The 18,643-nt window shown below is 39.3% G+C and overlaps 4 protein-coding genes across 5 annotated transcripts in view; 1 reads left to right on the top strand and 3 right to left on the bottom strand.

The window, feature by feature from the left end:
- slc6a9 (solute carrier family 6 member 9) overlaps positions 1–1,357 on the bottom strand; it is a 33,646-nt gene extending 32,289 nt beyond the window's left edge. Inside the window, exon 1 of the mRNA XM_068648648.1 lies at positions 1,209–1,357. The gene's annotated coding sequence lies outside the window, so the exon portion shown is untranslated. The remainder of the gene's footprint in view (positions 1–1,208) is intronic.
- ppp1r35 (protein phosphatase 1, regulatory subunit 35) lies at positions 586–3,035 on the top strand. Its single transcript, XM_049747574.2, has 6 exons — positions 586–753; positions 1,243–1,420; positions 1,527–1,653; positions 1,989–2,110; positions 2,196–2,286; positions 2,361–3,035. The coding sequence occupies exons 2-6, from the start codon at positions 1,244–1,246 to the stop codon at positions 2,663–2,665; spliced, it is 822 nt and encodes a 273-aa protein (XP_049603531.1). The 5' UTR covers positions 586–753; position 1,243; the 3' UTR covers positions 2,666–3,035.
- Positions 3,036–3,505: 470 nt separating this feature from the next.
- On the bottom strand, positions 3,506–5,597 carry klf17 (Kruppel like factor 17). The gene is made up of 3 exons (XM_049747556.2): positions 5,385–5,597; positions 4,277–5,276; positions 3,506–4,191 (listed from the first exon to the last, which is right to left on the bottom strand). The coding sequence occupies exons 1-3, from the start codon at positions 5,454–5,456 to the stop codon at positions 4,016–4,018; spliced, it is 1,248 nt and encodes a 415-aa protein (XP_049603513.1). The 5' UTR covers positions 5,457–5,597; the 3' UTR covers positions 3,506–4,015.
- A 6,725-nt stretch (positions 5,598–12,322) lies between these two features.
- Positions 12,323–18,643, bottom strand: part of rnf220a (ring finger protein 220a) — a 133,736-nt gene continuing 127,415 nt past the window's right edge. For both annotated transcript variants that reach the window (XM_049747535.2, XM_049747539.2), the window contains one exon: positions 12,323–12,564. The gene's annotated coding sequence lies outside the window, so the exon portion shown is untranslated. The remainder of the gene's footprint in view (positions 12,565–18,643) is intronic.

The following is an 18,643-nucleotide window of genomic DNA, read 5'->3' as shown; positions in this document are numbered from 1 at the left end:
AACAAATTAATTACCCAGATCCAAAAATTCATATTTTTGGTTTTCAGTCAATCAATCAATTCTATTTCGAGCTTAAAAACAGGAAAAGATATCAGTAAAATATAAAATGGAAAAAAATAAAACAGGACAATAACAAAATGTCCCAAGCAAGTCTTAAATAACTTAAACAACAATTAGCACAGCTCAAAAAGGAGTAGGAAGAAGTTAAGGAACTTTTCCAATCTTACCCCCCTATCTCTTTTATCTATTCATAATATATATATATATATAATATATAATTATTATTATTATTATTATTATTATTATTATTATTATTATTATTATTATATTGTATTGTTTTCCAATTAAAACACGAATAGTTTAACTACACACCTAAAATTTAAAGTTGAAGAAGCATTTTACCAAACTTGGATAACTCGGAATCAGCACAGAAATCAAATCAAAGATCTGGAAGATGATTCTAATATAATCTCTTGCTCTGACAGCAAAGGTATGCTTCTCTTGTCGCTGTGAACGGCAGAAAAGTAATCGTGCAAATCACCACTAGATGTCACTGTGACATTTGGAACGTCAGAAACCGGACCCGGAAATGCCTTTAAGAGCACCGAGTTTAAAAAAGAAACCAAGCAAGCATTTTCTTCCTCGCTGAGTGCAACAACAGAATATTTGTTATTGGGCATTTCAGATACGTTTGAAGTTCCGCAGGACCGAAACGGACCGCATCTTTTTGTTGGCAAATCGCCTTGAATTCAGGTAAAACTACTGCTCTGCTGAAGAAAACGTCACTAAGAACTGACGCGTTGGCTTCATTGTCGCCTTAGTTCGCCTCGTTACACTCTTGAACTGAATCGAGTACATGCATTATAGCGCTAATAAGCTCTGCAGGATGTTGAAAAAAAAAAGTGCAATATGTGATTTTGGTGCATATAGCTTTATCAAATAATTGTGATATTTAATATGCACCTAAATTCCATCTTTATCGTCAAATTAAATACATTTTTCATGCAGACAAATATGACTATTCTCATCGACTTACATTAGTATTATTAATGCCCTACTCCTGATTGGACGGTAATGCACATTTAAATTGTATCTTTTAGATAGAGAGTTAGATTGAAGCATAGAAATCGAAAACGGTACCCAACCAACATGCATTTTCATAACCTTGTGAAGCTGCTTTACTCGTTTATATGATTTGTCCCACAAACCTTAAAGGAATATTTCTCTGCATTTTGCTGTTAGGATGAAAAGTGGCGCCTCCTTCCTCTCGCCTCCTCCCTCTCCATCAGTGGCTCCTCTCCCTCTCCCCTCCTCCTCTGCAGTGAAAGTCTGTCCCGAACTTGACCTGTCTGTCATGACCAGCCCGACTCACATGCACCCGAAGCAACAGAAGAACAAACAGAGAAAGAGAAAAACAAAGGTGAGTTGTAATAGCCAGTAACAGAATGATTTAATGCATGTGACTGATTCACATTGAGTCTGTGACGTATGTTTGCAACTAATGACATAACCGTTGCCCTTAACAGGCGTGTTTGAAAGAGCCAGTGGTCGTGAAGGTAATATCAGAGCCACAGATCCAACCCCTCAGTGATGCACCGTCTCGACAGCCAACCAGCAAAAGTGATAATCTCCACGGAAAACAAAATCCAAGGAGTGAGTGACTTTCGTGTTTTAGTTATTTCAATCATACTCATTCTTCTGTGGCAAGCCCAACTGACTCCACGACCCAGAATACACCTGGACGCTGACAGTTTGGTCGTACTCACACTAGGCCAACGCAAGTCGCCCCTGTCAACATGGCTGCCACATTGATGCATATTTTAGGCTGTTCCGGTCTACTTTAAAAACTGATCATGCAAAAATAAAATGACCCGAAAGGTGTAAAAGGTTTTGAGAACCACTGGCCAAGTGTGAGTATTCATGCATAAACATGGGAAGGGACAACACTTTTCTGAAATTTGTAGTTAAGACCACTTGTCCTCTGATAGCTGGAACGCTGAACCAGAAGACAGAGCTGACCGCTGCAATATCCTATGACCATCCCGACGTTCTTGAGGAGGTGGAGCTCAACACCACCTTGGCTCTAAAGGCAAAGCTCTTGGAATTGCAGGTATTCCAATTCCTGTGAGCAATATGGGAGGGGGCGGGGGGGTTATCATAGTAGCATTTATTTATCATTTTTCATTTGTTCCCAGGGAGCAGAGTTTAACACCCAGAAAGCTGTTCAGGAGACATTACAGGAGGTGGAGCAAACGAAAAAACAGATCAACAGCAAAGCGACACAAGGTAACCTGTTTTAAGTCTCTGCAAAGTGAGTTTGACACAATGCACAATTTTCATGCATGTACCTCCCCCCCCAGGAACCAACGTCTCTCGGTCTCAGACCCTTTTCACCTCATTGGTCAGCGTGGATGTGCCTGAGAGTCAGCTGATAAGCCAAGCCGTTAAACACAAGCTGGTTTTGGCTCCAACACCCCGAAGTCTTGACACCAAAGTAACAGAAAGCCCCTCACCCCTCATCTTTTTGACACCTGACTTGTTCAGACAGAGGCCCGTCCCCGTGGAGGAGGAGCCAGTCGTTACAAACCATATGCCAGCACCTTATCCCGCCTCCTCGACGTTTGACCTTTTTAGACGAAGGAGTCGCTGGGAAGCTGCACCATAGTACAGTAATCCCTTGCTACTTCACGCTTCACCTATTGCGACCTCGCTCTATTGCGGATTTTTTTCGAAACAAATATTGCGGATTGATTCGGTGCATTGCGGATTTTTTATTTTTATTTATGTCTCACTCACACATTCACATCATTATAGGCAGGAATGAAGCACACAAGACAGGCAAGTGCACCCCTCCACCATCAGCGACATCGGGTGTCACTTGTCTGACCATATTGACACTAATGGCCAATGGGAACATGTTGAGCTTTGTCCTTGCAGCTTCTTCTGTTTCTTGACTTTAAAATGTTTGCAAAAATGTTTAAAAATGCAAAAAAAAGTGTTTAATAAACAATAAAGTGTTTAAAACTACAATAGAAGTCTCGTGTGGATATATTGTGACTATATAATACTACAATATATATATATATATATATATATATATATATATATATATATATATATATTATATAACTTTTACTTGATGCCCTACCCAATTTTCAAAGACCCTTTATCTGGACTTTGAAGTAAACTGCTCATTATTTAAACATGTATTTTGTACAAGACAACCAATAATTTGGGTCAACTTGACCCAAGACAGCGGGTCTTTTTTTTTTATTTATTCAAATTATGTTGTTTTTGGCTCAGAGGTTTTAAGAGTGCAGTTTAGTATAAACTGCCAGTGACAACTAACCACTCGTGTTCCTGCCTTTATAGCACGGACCACCAGAGGGCAGTCTTGGAAAAGTAGTGAACGTGGTAGAATATTGTAGGTAGGCTATCAATTTAACAATTATATACGTAAAATAATACCTTGCGGGTATTGCATATAAGGGTAATAGCGTAGAAATTATATTTCTTGAAGTAGGTTTTATTTTTGAGCCCTGAAGCATACAAAATTCCTTCTTGGCGAGTCAGATAGTTTATCATAGAGCAATTGAATCCATTTCTTCATTTTAAAAAACTATATATAATTTCATTTAAAAAATAGATGACCCTGCAGTCTTAACTGATTCCACATCACATGCCATCTGAAACCTAAATCACACATTCACAATGGAATTAGGCTTGATTTACAACAACTTTCAAAGTAAAAAAAAAAAAAGTGTATAGCAAAATGTTAAAACTCGAGCAGTATCAAAGAAAGGACTGTAAACATTAAAAAATGCAAAAAAGCACACAAAGGTGCAGCATTCTGGGTCCTGCCCAATGTGCAGTTGTCTTTTGGAAGTCTTTTTAAGGCACTCACATATTAACAGTCAATAACTTATTTCCAAACCACGCTGAAGTGGTCATAACTTAACTGAGTATATGCGCAGGTGCGCACAAAGGCTTACAATCGAGAAGAGGCCATCAAGGTCTACATGTGCCTTTTCATGTGGAGCGCCAGGTGGTCGGAGCGTGAGAAGGCCCTCTCGCAGAGGTGACATTGGAACGGCCTGTGTCCAGTGTGCTTGCGAAAGTGGCGCGTCAACTCATCCGACCTCGCAAACTTCCATCCGCAGCCTTCCCAGTTGCAGTGGTAGGGTTTCTCACCTGAGGGCGAGAAGAACGTGTTAATTTATACGACTGGGTATTTCGATGACAAAAGTGACTTTTTACAAAAAAATGTGGTGCTTACCTGTATGAGTCCTCATGTGCGCTTTGAGGTGCGAGCTCTTTGTGTACGTTTTCCCACATCCCGGGAATTCGCAGTTGTGCGTGGCAGCGCGCTTTCGAGCCCACGATCTGCGTCCTCTCTTCTGCTTGAGTCCGACCGCTTCGTCTGGCCCGTAGAAGTCCATCAGCGACGGTGAGGAGGGTGGAGTGAGCAAGACGCCTTGCGCAGAAGCTGCATGCTGCCTTTGACTGTGATGGATGTGCGCGGTCTCTGCGTGCATGCTATACTGCCCTTGGAAGCGCGTGGACATGTGTTGTGCGTAATTGTAACTGTTCGCGTAGTTGTTTGGAAGGTGATGAGTAGTGAAGCCGAGCTGCACTAAATGACAGTCTGTGCGCCCCAGCGTTTCTTGCTGCATGGCGTGTGGACCGAAACCAGTACCTGGAGTCGGATTCTGCTGATGCATGAAAGCAGCATGCCCCATATAGTCCCCACCGGCCAACATACACGATTGCGCACTGGGCTCTATTTTAATTTTGTATCCAAGCGATGATGGCTGGTAGTGATGCGTAACTGGGTTGAGCGCGCCCAGCTCCGTGTACTCTCTGCTATCTCTCGCCGCGTTGTCTGCGCACTCAGGCGACCTCTCCCGCGGATAGTTGTCGTCAGGGGCGAGAAGTTCCGCCATGAGGCTATGCAAGGAGTTGGGTTCGGTGAAGCGGACCGCGCCATTGTAGTTGTGGAGCTGCTGTGGGGATGGCCGATCAACGCACTCCGAGCTACCGCTGCAGCTCTCCGGGGACTCGGGTAGCGCGTAGGCGCACGGCTGAGGTGTGTCCGCAATGCCATCGACACTGTCTCCCACAACATCCGAACTGAGAGTGTTCGATAAGATGAACTCGAGGTCCAAGAATTTGCTCAGCTCGTCGTCGTCTTTGGAGGACAAAGCCGGAGGTTTGAACATGCTGAACTCCACTTGGATGTCTGGTGCACACCCTCTTCCACGTTCATCTTGACATCGCTGTGGAGTCGAACAAGAATTGTTAGGAATCAATACCCCATCATCCAAATCTTCTGGCTCGTAGAGAAAGTCTAACAAGTTTTGAAAAGTTTAGATCACATTACTCACGTTGGGAAAAGGACCCGTCGACTGGAAACACGATGCAGTGGTGCTGGGCATCCCTATGTCGGTCAAAGCCATGCAAGCCACTCAAATCGGACGAAACAAAAGTAAAACAACAAATTGGCAGTGTAAAAACCAACAGAGACTTCCCCGCCCATGGAGCGCTTGTTCATGGATGCCGCACGAGCGGTGGAAGCGTCTTATATATACCTTGGCTCATACTGGGGGGCGTGGCAACACCCCCACTCCATCCATTCCATCAACGCATAGTACAACAACACGTACTCATCGGTGCTATGCAGGCAGGTAAGTCACCAGACTTTTATTTTGGTCTTTCCTGCTGGACGTAGCAAGAATAAACTCAAATATTTTTTTTTCCTGTTGGGCACATTAAGACACACACTTAAACTGTCTTTATATGTCGTGTTTAAAAATTCAATATCGTTTAAATGCTCAAACTTCAAATGATTGAAATGTTACCATCCCCCTAACCATCATTTATCTCCCCTGGTTTCGCGCTAATCTTTCGGAACACACTTTGAGGCCGCGTCATTAATTTGTCCTGAATTGATCCGTAAATATGTGTGAAGAGCCCATCGAAACGAGCCATTATTCTGGCTGTCAAACAAAGGACTACATGTTTCTTGAATGATCTTACCCCCGCCTCCAACTGCCCCGTGAGGCCCCGCAGTCGTTGCTATGATAATGTTATCATAATGGCCTACAGGTGCTTGACCTGGGGAAGCATACAAAAAAAGTAAAAACAACAAAAAAAAAGTGACTGAAAACATTGGTTGAATTGTTTTTTAATTTTTACCATTAAAAAGATATCATCTTTTAAAATGAAACTTTTTAGAATACACAAAAAGAACCTCACCACGCATAATTAATCATTTAAAAATATTTTAAATTTTCTTTAAATGTCTTTTCTGTTGGTAATTTTTGTACGCACAAAAGCTACATTAAAAATCATATGATATCATACATGGTTGATGGTATAATCTGCGCCCCCTCCAGAGGAAAACATCCTAAATCATGTCTCATCAATGGCAATGGCAAATTTATGTTAGTTAGGAAGAATACAACTGGTGCAAACAGACAAAAATACTGAGATAAAGAACCACCTCAGGCTCAGGTTTCTCCCTTTGTGACTCTTAAAAGGGAGGAAGCCGTCCAGCTTGAGTGTTTTCTAAACACAATTACTGAAGATTACAGTCAGACAGAGCCGAGGCATGCCATCTTATAGATACACTAAATTGCCTCAGAGTTTACAACTTTACACAGAATAAATAGACGGGTTAGGTTAAGAGTTTGTTTTTTTTACTTAACTTTTATGTCCCAAAAAAAAATGAAGCTAAAATTTAGATAAATGATTCTCCAGCCATGTTAATTGTAAAACAAACAAAATAAACTTTCATCTTATTGGCTTTCATCTCAGCACTCCCCTTCTGAACTTTTATAGAAGTTTAACTTGTGCAAGAAGTTGCAGTGTGGCTCTTTGTATGTGTGCCAACATGTTCTGGAAATGGACGACTCAGCTGCTATTTTCACATTTGAAAGCTTTTTATTCATACATGTAATTGTTTGTGGACGTGTGTATTGTTGTGCAAACGGGGGCTTTTGTTTGGAATGAGCAGTGAAGTGCACGTGCAAATAACAATTCCGCTTCAGATACCTCAATTTGCATGGCATGAACGGAACCGCAATAGTTTTTACCTTATGGAACGATGTCAACAAAATTCAGTGATTCTGACTCTTCCTTAAAAAGCTCCAATTTCCCCCAGCTCGACTGAAAAATTGAATAAATGGCTTGCAAACAACATTGGCTTTACTTAATTCAATATGGATATAATTTGTACACATTTGCTTGATATCAGGATTTGCAGCACATTTGTAGCATGACACGAACCCGTATGCTAATCAAACCACTTGCTATATCAAACAAAAGATTACCGCCCCACCTCAGTGTTTAGTTAGCAGTGGCGTTAAAAGGTTATCTCGTGCCAATAAGCAGACGGCTCAAGGTGGTTAAATGGTTTAAAAGTGTTCAGCACTAATGAAGACATCACCAGTTAGCCTAATGAGATCAGATGGCCTCATACGAAGGAGCATGTTGCATATTGGTGGAATTAATTAGTCTATGATGAGGATCGTATATATTGTAATATACTGATAACTACTTCATGTTTTGTCAGGTAACACAAAGCTGACGGTCGGCATTTTCCAGGGTCAAGATGATGTCACCAGATAATGTGGAAAAATACAATCACGCAGAATTCTACTCTGAACGCTAAAAAACACTTTGTAAATGCTATTAAAACACCAATTAGTAATAATTTATGATTAAATGCCCACTTCTAGTTGTACAGTTTTATATGAGAATAACATTTCTCATATTTCTCACTGACATTTGACTATTTCATTATAATTTTGGTGTACCAGCCAATTTTTTTTTCTTTATAGTATTTTTCCAAAAGTGTCAGTGCTCCTGTTGCAATTAACACTTAAAATGCAGGTTTATTTTACTTGGAAATTAAAATAGAAAATAATAAACATCTTTGTCTTCCTCCTTTCAAGGACAGATTTTTTTTTTTTAACCAAATTTATCAAAAATTTTAACTGCCCCACAGATTCCTTACTAAAGTAATTTGAATGAACCCTTTCAACAACATGACTGACCTTCCTGTAGAAAATGTATTTTTGTGAACGGCAGATCTTAGCTGCCAACTTCATCTTAGTTTACATCACTGCTGTAAAATAATACAAGAGATCATCTTGAATCGCTATTGTATCGCCATCATAGTCTTAATCCCCGGGCGAACCTAGTTCTTGTTTCGCCGGATGATTTGTGACGCTGATATTACAGCAATTGTTACTTTAATCTTAACTTAGTTTGTTACATTACATGGAGATACCTACTAAAATTACCGGGAGAGGTTTAATATGTTCCTTGGAGTTCTGATCCAGGGGTTGATTAATGCTCAGCTCAAACACAATACAGTATCTGCTCCAAAACAATAAAAAAAAAAAAAACACTGCAGTGCTTCCTCCTCTTTTTGCCAAACAGTAATAGTATCATATAACGGTGTCGCAAAACTGCATATAATAAAATCCAGCTTCATTCAGGTTCAGGAACATATTTTTCCATCTTCATTAGGATCATAAAATATAAGATGATAAACAACCCATAGTGCTTGAATAGTAAAAAGAACATCTCCGGTCATTTATATAAAATGCTATTCAATATTATTCAACCTGATCTTGCACTTTTATCCAAAGCAGAATAGAAACCGGTCTAGTTTTTTTTTTTTTTTTTACTCAGTTTCAGCTTTTTTTTTTTTTTCCTCCATGTGAGCCTCTAGCAGACACCAAGGATGTAACCACTGCCTTTTACCAGCTCATATTGTATACCTCCAGGGCTATTTACTAGTTCCGCCTGTTATATGTGTGCTTTCCATTACAGTGTATTCATGTTTATCCCAAGAAAAAGGTGCATCAAAAGTTCATGTCAATGCAAAATGTGGGAAAATCTTGAACACCACAAATTCATTAAACAGAAAAACTGGACTATTCAGAATTGCTGCTGTGTAAATACACTTTTTTTTTCACCACAAAAACTTTTTCACACACTGAGAAATATCCAAATGCACATATCAATCTTAGATTGGCAGCAAAAAACATATCCACGACAAAATATTTTATGTTTGTCGTGGATATAAATTTTGAGAGTGCAAATTTCTAGTGTGTTTTTCTGTGTGTATGTGCGTGTGTATAGGTGTGTGTTTGGGATCACAGCGTCTCATCTATCTTAGCTAACGTAGCTCGTCTTTCATTGGCTTAGCTGTCTTAGCGCTAACCATCCATGACATTCTAGACACACGCCAAAGGGTCAAAATCAGACCCATTGTTGTGCTTTTGTTTGACACACAAGAAAAACCACTAATTGTGGCACAAATGCAGCCAAGCTGTTCAAGTTTAAGAAAGGTTACATGCGTCCAATGATGAAGTGCTCTCTAAAAATACCACGATTCTTTGCTTCCCTTCACGGGCCACGTAGAAGCTATAGGACAGCTGCTCCATGCGGGTGAGCCAAAGGCCAACAAGTGATATATTGTAGCCCAACTCTTTGCGTATTTTGTGTCACATGTTGCTCATGATGGAGTTCCGTTCCCACAGGGGCCACACATGCACATTTGAAATCAAACATTTCTGCGTGGCTGTCAAACAATCACAATGGCTAGTTTATTTGCATTGCTAAAGAGTGCTTTAAAATTATCCGCGAAAAATAGAAGCGAGGGTTGATTAAAAATGGGGTCAGGGTTTCAAACTAGGGTTTCAAACTTAGGTTAGGGTTTTAAACTAGGGTTTCAAACTTGGGATAGGGTTTCAAACTAGGGTTAGTGTTTCAAGCTAGGGATTCAAACTAGGGTCAGGGTTTCAAACTTGGGTTAGGGTTTCAAGCTAGGGTTTAAAACTACGGTCAGAGTTTTAAACTAGGGTTTCAAACTTGGGATAGGGTTTCAAACTTGGGTTAGGGTTTCAAGCTATGGTTTCAAACTAGGGTCAGGGTTTCAAACTCGGGTTTGGGTTTCAAGCTAGGGTTTAAAACTAGGGTCAGAGTTTTAAACTAGGGTTTCAAACTTGGGATAGGGTTTCAAACTAGGGTTAGGGTTTCAAGCTAAGGTTTCAAACTAGGGTCTGGGTTTCAAACTTGGGTTTGGGTTTCAAGCTAGGGTTTAAAAGTAGGGTCAGCGTTTCAAACTTGGGTTAGCGTTTCAAACTAGGGTTTGAAACTAGGGTTAAGGTTTCAAACTAGGGTTTCAAACTACGGTTAGGGTTTGAAACTAGGGTTAGGGTTTGAAACTAGGGTTAGGGTTTCAAACTAGGGTGTAAAACTAGGGTCAGGGTTTTAAACTAGGGTTAGAGATTGAAACTAGGGTTAGGGTTTCAAACTAGGGTGTATAACTAGGGTCAGGGTTTCGAACTAGGGTTAGGGTGTAAAACTAGGGTGTATAACTAGGGTCAGGGTTTCAAACTAGGGTTAGGGTTTCAAACTAGGGTCAGGGTTTCAAACTAGGGTTTAACAGTCAGAAAAAGACATCATTCCAATCTGCATGGTATTAACTGAACTGGAATAGTGAGACTGAAACGTAAAACTTTGGACTGGCTCCCAACCTTTGTTTGCCTCGAGTTTACCTTGCTGTGACTTCATCTTCTATATCTTTTTTTTCCTTCTTCAGTCCCATCGGTATCATCTTCTTTTCTCTTCCAATACATAGACACTGGCGGTGGAAGTAGTCGCAGAAACTTATTTTTGCTGAGCGCTGTTAAAATGGACAGACCGGCAAAATTTCTAAGTACAAATGAAGAAATTTGCATTGGGGTACTGAGTAACATTCTAGTTTCTGTTTTTGCTCAGATATGGCAGCTAAGTGTTCTGAAAGATGGAAGACAGACAGGAGTGCAAATAATTACCTTCCCCAGGTATCTGGGCTGATTGTTGGGGCTAAAGCATGAATGAAGAGGCGCTCTCTGTTTGTGTGTGTTCGTCCCAACACGGCATGTCCTTTTAACCTTGCCACACTGCAGACACACACTTGGAGACGGTTTTATGTCCGCAGACAAGAGGTGGGCTTTCACCTGAGCAGGCCAAGCCAATTACACCCTTTGACCCCCCTCCTCACCCACCCCAAAAGACACAAGAGACAAAAGGGAACCGAGATGGTTAAGTGACTGGAACAAGTCTTTCAGACCTTTCATTAGATGGGCCAGGATAGTGGGAATTTTACAAATTTAGGAACAATTTGGAGAAAAAAATGTTTTACTCTACTTTGAGGAAATCCCAGTGTGATCTCCCTTTTTTATCTTGCTTACATAGCGTCCATCTTCTCCTGCTTGAGTCTCTGATGGTATGTGTCGCTAGGTTCATACAGCAGACAGATGCGAACCAGTTCTCATTCTTTGTTTTTAGTACCGTATTTTATGCACTATAAGGCGCACCGGATTATAAGGCACACCTTCAATGAATGGCCCATTTTAAAACTTTGTCCATATATAAGGCGCACCGGATTATAAGGCGCACCTTCAATGAATGGCCCATTTTAAAACTTTGTCCATGTATAAGATATATACATTTGGCCCGCAGGCCGGACTTTGGACACGCCTGCTCTAGTGGCTCAATATTGGTCCATATATAATGCGCACCGGATTATAAGGCGCATTGTCGGCTTTTGAGAAAATTGGAGGTTTTTAGGTGCGCCTTATAGTGCAGAAAATACGGTACTTAAATTTAGCTTTTGAGAACAGATCCAAAGTTTCCTCAAATTGCTCAAGGGGTTCAACACCATTCAATTTTCATGTAGATTGAACGTTTTTTTCCTAACTGTGACGAAAAATGTCATTCAAGTTTGTCAAAAATACAAAAAAAGGTTTCTAGTTGCAGTGCATTACTATTTCTCGGCTAGCCTGTATAATTCTTACGAGGACATGCTTTGCATAGCCATGTTATCTCCCGTGTCATCAAAACAAATACATGTACAACTTCCAGAACTAGCAGCAGAAGACCAACTTTGTGGGCTCATCAAGGGTCGACTGAGCACATTTATCAAGCACTTTGCATTTTGCCCCAAACTTGTCACTCTGGTTGTTGTTGGTCATCATTTATGGGTAATGGCGCGATTTTCTCGAGATTAAAGCTGAGACAGGTTAATTCCTGTGCGTTGTGCAAACGCCGAGGTGGTCTGTAGACGTTTTCCACACAACTTGGTCAGCATACATTTATCTTTTGGCCTTTTAAATGGAGTTGACACGTTTTCTCACCCCCAATTTGTCATGATATGTGCTCAGTGGCTTTGCTATGTAAAAGCCCTCCCCCCCTCTCCCAACCTTCTGTCACATTTAGAGCCCTAATGGGATCCACTTCAGATAACTGTTGTTTGACCAAGTCTGCCTCCAACTTTTAATGGTCTGTTTCAACAAGCAGAGCAACAAAAACAAACTTGGGAACAGAGATAATGCACGGCACCATTACGTGGACAAGATCCTAACAGAAACTCACGTACGTGTAATTACTGACCTTTTCACCTTCACGTGGACATTTGAATATGTCAGTTGAATGATTCATGCAAATTTGAACCCATTGGCAGTTTCTGGCTCATTCAGGTTGCAGTCATCCCCCAAAATACTCCTAAATGAAAGGATTACAACCTCAAAATCCACTAAAATGCTCCCTCCTTAATTTTGCAGCTTCTGGATTTTAAAGAACATTATCATGTTTCTGTCATGCACTTAAAAAACAATATCATACGGATTTTTAGCAGCTTAAAAAATATGCAGTTTTAAAAATAAATCATACTTGTGAAATATTCACATTTATAATCAACATTTTTCTTCTGAATTTCTGCAATACAATATGCTCAGACATACAACGTTTTCTTTTTTGGGGGGAAGAATGGTTTTGAAAAAGTTCTCCATGTGGTCAACATTAAACGAGCAAAATTAAACAAAATTGAAGTCAGGGCTAAAACATTTAGTCACAATGCCCGAATGGAATTCAAAACTAGTACATACCGTAATAAAAATGAACAAAAATAAATCAGAAATGAGATTTTTTACATGTTCCATATCACGTAAATTCACATGTAAATTTGGTTGTTAATATTTGTCCTACACCTTTTTTTTTATGATAAATACGTCTACTACTACTATTACTAATAATAATAATAACAAGTAAATGTATTTTTTGCAGTACAATTTAACATGTTAAAGTTTCAGTTGAAAACCTGGAAGAAAATGCTCCACACCAAAATTTGAAAGCAACTAGTCATGAATTGTAAGGGCTCAGCCAATCAACACTCGGTGCTTCGTCACGTTTTCTGTGAAGCTGGTTATCACTTGATCCCAAAAATGCTTTGCAGAAGGCTGGACTGTTATCAGAATCTGGCCTTGTGCATTTCCGTTAGAGAGAGACGACGGTATCGCTCCTTATTCTACATTCTGGCCTCCACAGATTACACAGGTGGAAATTGGAAACGCGTCTCATTTCATTTTTATTTGTTTTGCCCCCAAAGCAATTGCCCAGGAGGCATTCCAAAAAAAGATAATTGTCGTTATTCTTTTTTCAATGTCAAATATTTGCATTTCCGGCTCTAAATCCATGAAAGCAAATGGCGGAAGAGTTTTTTGTTTTTGTCCGTTTTCAGTTAAAACTGTTTTGCGCAAATAGCACTAAAGAGCATGACATCCTGAAGATTTGAAGGAGAGGTTGACAGAGGACTGATAAGACGCAGACGGCATGACCCTTGACCTCTGCTACCTCAACTGTTGGATCTTCAAAATAAAAATAAAGGTTATTAGACTTATAACCACTTTAAGATTACGGAGAAATGCTGTCGACCAGAGCGAAGGAGCTCGTAGGCCCTTATGTCAAAATAAAATTATTTTGCACAAATGACGCTTAAGGGACAAAAGAAAAATGTAAGTGAAACTGATTAAAAAAAAAAATCAAGTGCAGATTGAACGTAATATACTTGTGAGTTCTTTTAGTATTTGTTGTATATTCTCATTTGCTTTTCCTATAATAAAATTTTGTGTCAATAAACTAGGGTGTAAAGTAGGGTTAGGGTGTTTTACCTTGACAGTTAATATTGGATATATGGATTTAGATTTTCATGTATCACCACAGAAATTTGCCATCATGTATAATCCAATGAACTAGACCGAAAATCATTTTAAATTTGGCTCCACCAGTCCATGCGAAGTTTTCAGTTTCTCTCACACACCCAGACATCAACAGAAACAGGCGCCCATCTTTCATTAACAGACCACACATTTTGTCACAAAGCAGATTAGCAGTTTTTGTATTTGATCCAGAAATGGCGCCTGTGGTTTGGAGATAGCATCACTCCCGGTGACCGCATGAGGAGAAAGAAAAACAACAACAAACCAACAGTCAATTACAACATATTAGTACTGCCGGCTGGCCAAATGTCAGCGCTTGTGACATTAACAGTAGATGCTCCCTGTATGAAATGACTATCCAACATATTTAAACCAATTAAACTGTGACAAAAAAGTACATTACAATCAAACAAGTTATAATTCAGCGATACAAACATAATATACACTTTTGTTCTACAGTACTGCACATAAAGATTCTTTAAAAGAGTACTCACTCCAAATAAACTTTTTTTTTTTGCTGAAAAATTGTAGAAACGGGTGTCTACTACATATTCTGGTCATTATTTTGATATTGCACTGGAAGTTTGAATTTGGGGCAGAAACCATCCATGTTGCGCAACTTTCAGGTTAAACACTGCACTGCATGTGAACTGGGAGTTCTGTCCTATGATTTGATTGATTTATTAGCATAGCATTTAGTTAGTTTATTTCACATGGCTTGTCCAAGTATAGAAATAATTTAGATTGTAGTTTAGCCAGACCACACCCAACCCCCTCGCAAGCCCAGTGGTCCTCCAGGCAATGTAGCCTTTGAGCGCCGTTTTCAAATATTAGTGAGGGATGGTGCAATTTGAGTCTGGTGTGGGGGGGTGGGGGGGAGCCTAACACATTTTCACATAAAGTAATTGAGTATGTTCATTCCCTTGCTCGTTCATTCATTCATTCATGATGTGATTCATATGTGCCATTTTATGTGGCCGCAAAGACAAATTGTGTATCAAATTCATGTCATTACTAGAATTGCAAATTGTCTTCACTTTTAATAATATCTGTTTTTTTAAATATCTGACCAGTTTTTACTCGTCTGATTTGAAAACGATAATATGAGGTGCTCATACCTTTATTTGGGTTGACAGTCATAATGGCCCTCCAAAAGAAGCTAGGACTACAATGCGGCCCGCGAAAAAAAAGAGTTTGACACCCCTGATGGTTCCATGATGGTCACCTGAGAGTCTCAGGTGACCATCATGGAACCTAGATGCCCAGATGGTTGTTGATTCTTTAACATTTTTTTTTTTTTTTTTAAATTCATCTCCACCTTAATGTACCACAACCTTGTGGCTGCCCAAAAAAAACCTGTCATGGACTCATTTTGTCCTAACGTATGCATTGTTGGAAAAAAATGGATTTAAATTGCAAAGAACTTATCATAAAGATGAGCGAATGGGTCATTTACATGGCATGCCTTAATCATATTTGTATTTAGTTACTGTTAGCGAATTATTCACCAGATGCTTTGTTACATTGGCACAGTGGTTCAATTGCACAAAAGCACGCATTTAGGAAAAATAAGTCTTATTAGAAAATCCTTTTTGAGATACTTCTAAACACTGTTATATAAATGAAAGGCTCAGATGAAATAAAACAGTCCTGAGAAAAAAAAAGCCTCAAAGGCTTGTCGAGACAGGTGAACCCTGATTGATGTCCTTGACCTCTGACCTATTGACACCTTGTATGCCCTGGGGATGACAGCAATTAGTTAGATGACTCCTATAGTCTAGTGACATGTCTTACACCCTCCACTCATGTTCAAAGAGTCATCTACCTGTTGTATGTGTGTTTTTTTTTTTTTTTTTTACCCATCTCCCGGAAGCTAACTTTTGTCTTTGTGTTTCAAGGAAGTAATTTTGCTAATGGTTACAATTCGTGCTATAATAATCGGGCAAGGCACAACATCAGATTTCTAAGTCTAACAAAATCTCTCTTTGAAAGATTTCGGATAGAGTCGTAATTGCTGACACTGAACTGAAAACCCGTCAAAACAAAAATAAAACAGTTTATGATTGTCATTGTTACAAAGTAAACGGCCTTGCATTCTTTCATTTTCATTTTAAGAATGCCACTCATTGGCATGTTACCCTTTATCTGTTACATCTCCTCTCACCTGTCACCGAGTGATAGCGAAACAGCCTTATGGATGGCATGACCTCTCCGTTCTCCATTTTCTTGACACTTTGTATTCACTGCCAACGTAACCAAAGCCCTTCAGAGTAACGTCTCACTTCCTCAACACCCCCCCCATTCATTTTTTTTTTCTGCCGCCACTATGATCTCGCTCCTTGCCATCTCCCTTTGTTTTCCCCAGTGTCCTGCGCTCTCACCCTCCTATTTTCTCAGTCAGTATGTGTCCTCGTGAGCGAGCCAGAGGATCAAAGAAAACACTTCACCTGTCAAACCGATCAGAAGAAAATGGATGCTAAATCTCTCCTCTGTATGGTACACACACTCACTCTCCCAAAAGCTTCTTTCATGTAACCAAGCGCCAATTTTGGTGTTTTACGGCTTCATGCACAAAAGGGTTGTGCCCTCGGGACATGCGGGTGGAAGATACAAGACCTGATCGTCAACAGATCCTGCCGCACCACTGTGACACCTCTTCCTTAACCTCTACCTTACTTTGCAATCATTCCCTACCCCCATGCAGGAAACGTGTGCAGAAAATATGCAACCATACAATTTACTTGAAATCTTGACAATAAAAATAAAAGTCACAACTTTCTTTGGCACATACTGTGAAAGTTCATGGAAGTTAAGAAAACTTTATCTTTTTAGTCAGCTATTTTCTCTTTTAGTACAAACGTGGTCAATGTTGCCACTGTTGACTAAATAAATAAAAATAAAAAACTACAACAATATGAAAAAAAAACAGACATTCGGATTAGAGTTTATAATTTCCCTCCGAGTCTTTCCTTAAGGTCATCGTAACAATGTCCAGCATTCATTCATATATGTAATAAATTCAACATTAGTTTGTATTTTTTTTCTTTTTACGAAGAACACAACTAAATAAGTTGCACAAAAAGAACCGTATAAAATGTTTATAAAATGCACAAAGGGAAAACTTTGTATTTTTAAAATAAGGCTTTTCACTGTTTACCATTGTTTTTATTTGCAATCTGTTTTTTTAATTGACGACTCAAAATTCTCAATTGCTTATGTCATAAAGCAATTACCACTGAATTGTCTAGTTAAGTCTGAATATATGGAGACTTAAACATATGCCACTTAGTTTAAGCATGCTTGTAAATTATTATTGAAGATTAAATTGTTGCCTGTAACAACGTGCTAAATATACCAGCATGTTCCAACATATCTTCTTGTCTATGGAAGACACCACCCCAGTGGCAAATACCACACCAATTTTTCCCTGGAAAGAGGAAATCGAGTTCATAAGCCAGCGGTGGTCAAAACTCTGATCTATTTGCAGACATAAAAACAAAAACAACAATTCACCTGCAGGAGGGACAAAGGTCAGCTTGCACACATTCTGAGAGGCCCAGAATAAACACAAATTTCCATTGGGCAGTACGACACTACAAAAATCAGCACAGACCTACGTAGTTTATAATTTTTAATCAATCTGTGGAGTTATTCCCACATCTTGACCTATTTTGATGGGTCGCATCATCAGAACAGCAACGGTGCCGCCCACTTTGGACCCATTTCATTCAATTTCATTTTAACCAAGACATTTTAAGAGTGTACTTTATCTGGGACTAGGTTGCTATTCAAGTACTATCTGCGTGTATGCTAACACACTATTAGATTAGTCTAAACATCCTAGAAAAATATCATGAGTAAACATGTTGTTCCAGTAAATGTTTCGTTTTTAACATAGTTAGCTCATATCTTTATAAACATAGAAATGCCTGATGCCCATGAGTGGCAAAATAACAGTTCAACATATAATGACACAGAACATCACTATATAAACACACACTCACACTGAAGGGCACTGTACGTGATAAGACATCAGAGAGAATTTTTGGTAATTGCTCAGCTAAAGGAAGTGTATCCATGGCGATTGCTTAGATGCCAGTGGTCAGATGGTATAAAGCAATTTAGGGATTGTTGGCATATAATCACAGACTGTACAAATAAAACTAAATATCAAAGGTTTTCTTTAAATAAGCCAATTTACATTTTTTTCTTTCAGGGGGGGAGTGCTAAGCAATCTAGATTTTAGTAGAAAATTGTTCACTTCAATAAAGTCTTTTCGTTAGTTTATATCGTATATGGCTTATTATGTAACTTATGTGCAGACTAACAATTGCTATTTTCCCTGGCAACTGACTTTCTTTATTTCGCAACATTAAAAAGAGATCGGAATAAACATCAGACAATTATCCCTCCATCTGCTAGAACTGGTTGATCAGGGTAACTGAACTTTTTACAAGATGATAAATGTTCAAACTATCTACCATCGTTGCATTCTAGGCGTGGACTGCTACGAGTTACATCTCTTTTTGAGTTAACGATACAAACCAGATGAGTTGTCTTTCTTATTATTACACAGACTATTGCAT

Source organism: Syngnathus scovelli, chromosome 17 (assembly GCF_024217435.2).
Source record: "Syngnathus scovelli strain Florida chromosome 17, RoL_Ssco_1.2, whole genome shotgun sequence".
Taxonomy (NCBI): Eukaryota; Metazoa; Chordata; class Actinopteri; order Syngnathiformes; family Syngnathidae; genus Syngnathus; species Syngnathus scovelli.
Note: the sequence above shows the minus strand (reverse complement) of the source record. Positions and strands in the feature narration are given on the sequence as shown.

Coding starts and splice junctions, on each gene's coding strand:
- ppp1r35 (XM_049747574.2), top strand. CDS start 1,244: ATGAAAAGTGGCGCCTCCTTCCTCTCGCCTCCTCCCTCTCCATCAGTG. Junction 1,421..1,526: donor AGAGAAAGAGAAAAACAAAG/GTGAGTTGTAAT, acceptor TGCCCTTAACAG/GCGTGTTTGAAAGAGCCAGT. Junction 1,654..1,988: donor CGGAAAACAAAATCCAAGGA/GTGAGTGACTTT, acceptor GTCCTCTGATAG/CTGGAACGCTGAACCAGAAG.
- klf17 (XM_049747556.2), bottom strand. CDS start 5,456: ATGGCTTTGACCGACATAGGGATGCCCAGCACCACTGCATCGTGTTTC. Junction 5,277..5,384: donor CGACGGGTCCTTTTCCCAAC/GTGAGTAATGTG, acceptor TCGACTCCACAG/CGATGTCAAGATGAACGTGG. Junction 4,192..4,276: donor GCACATGAGGACTCATACAG/GTAAGCACCACA, acceptor TCTCGCCCTCAG/GTGAGAAACCCTACCACTGC.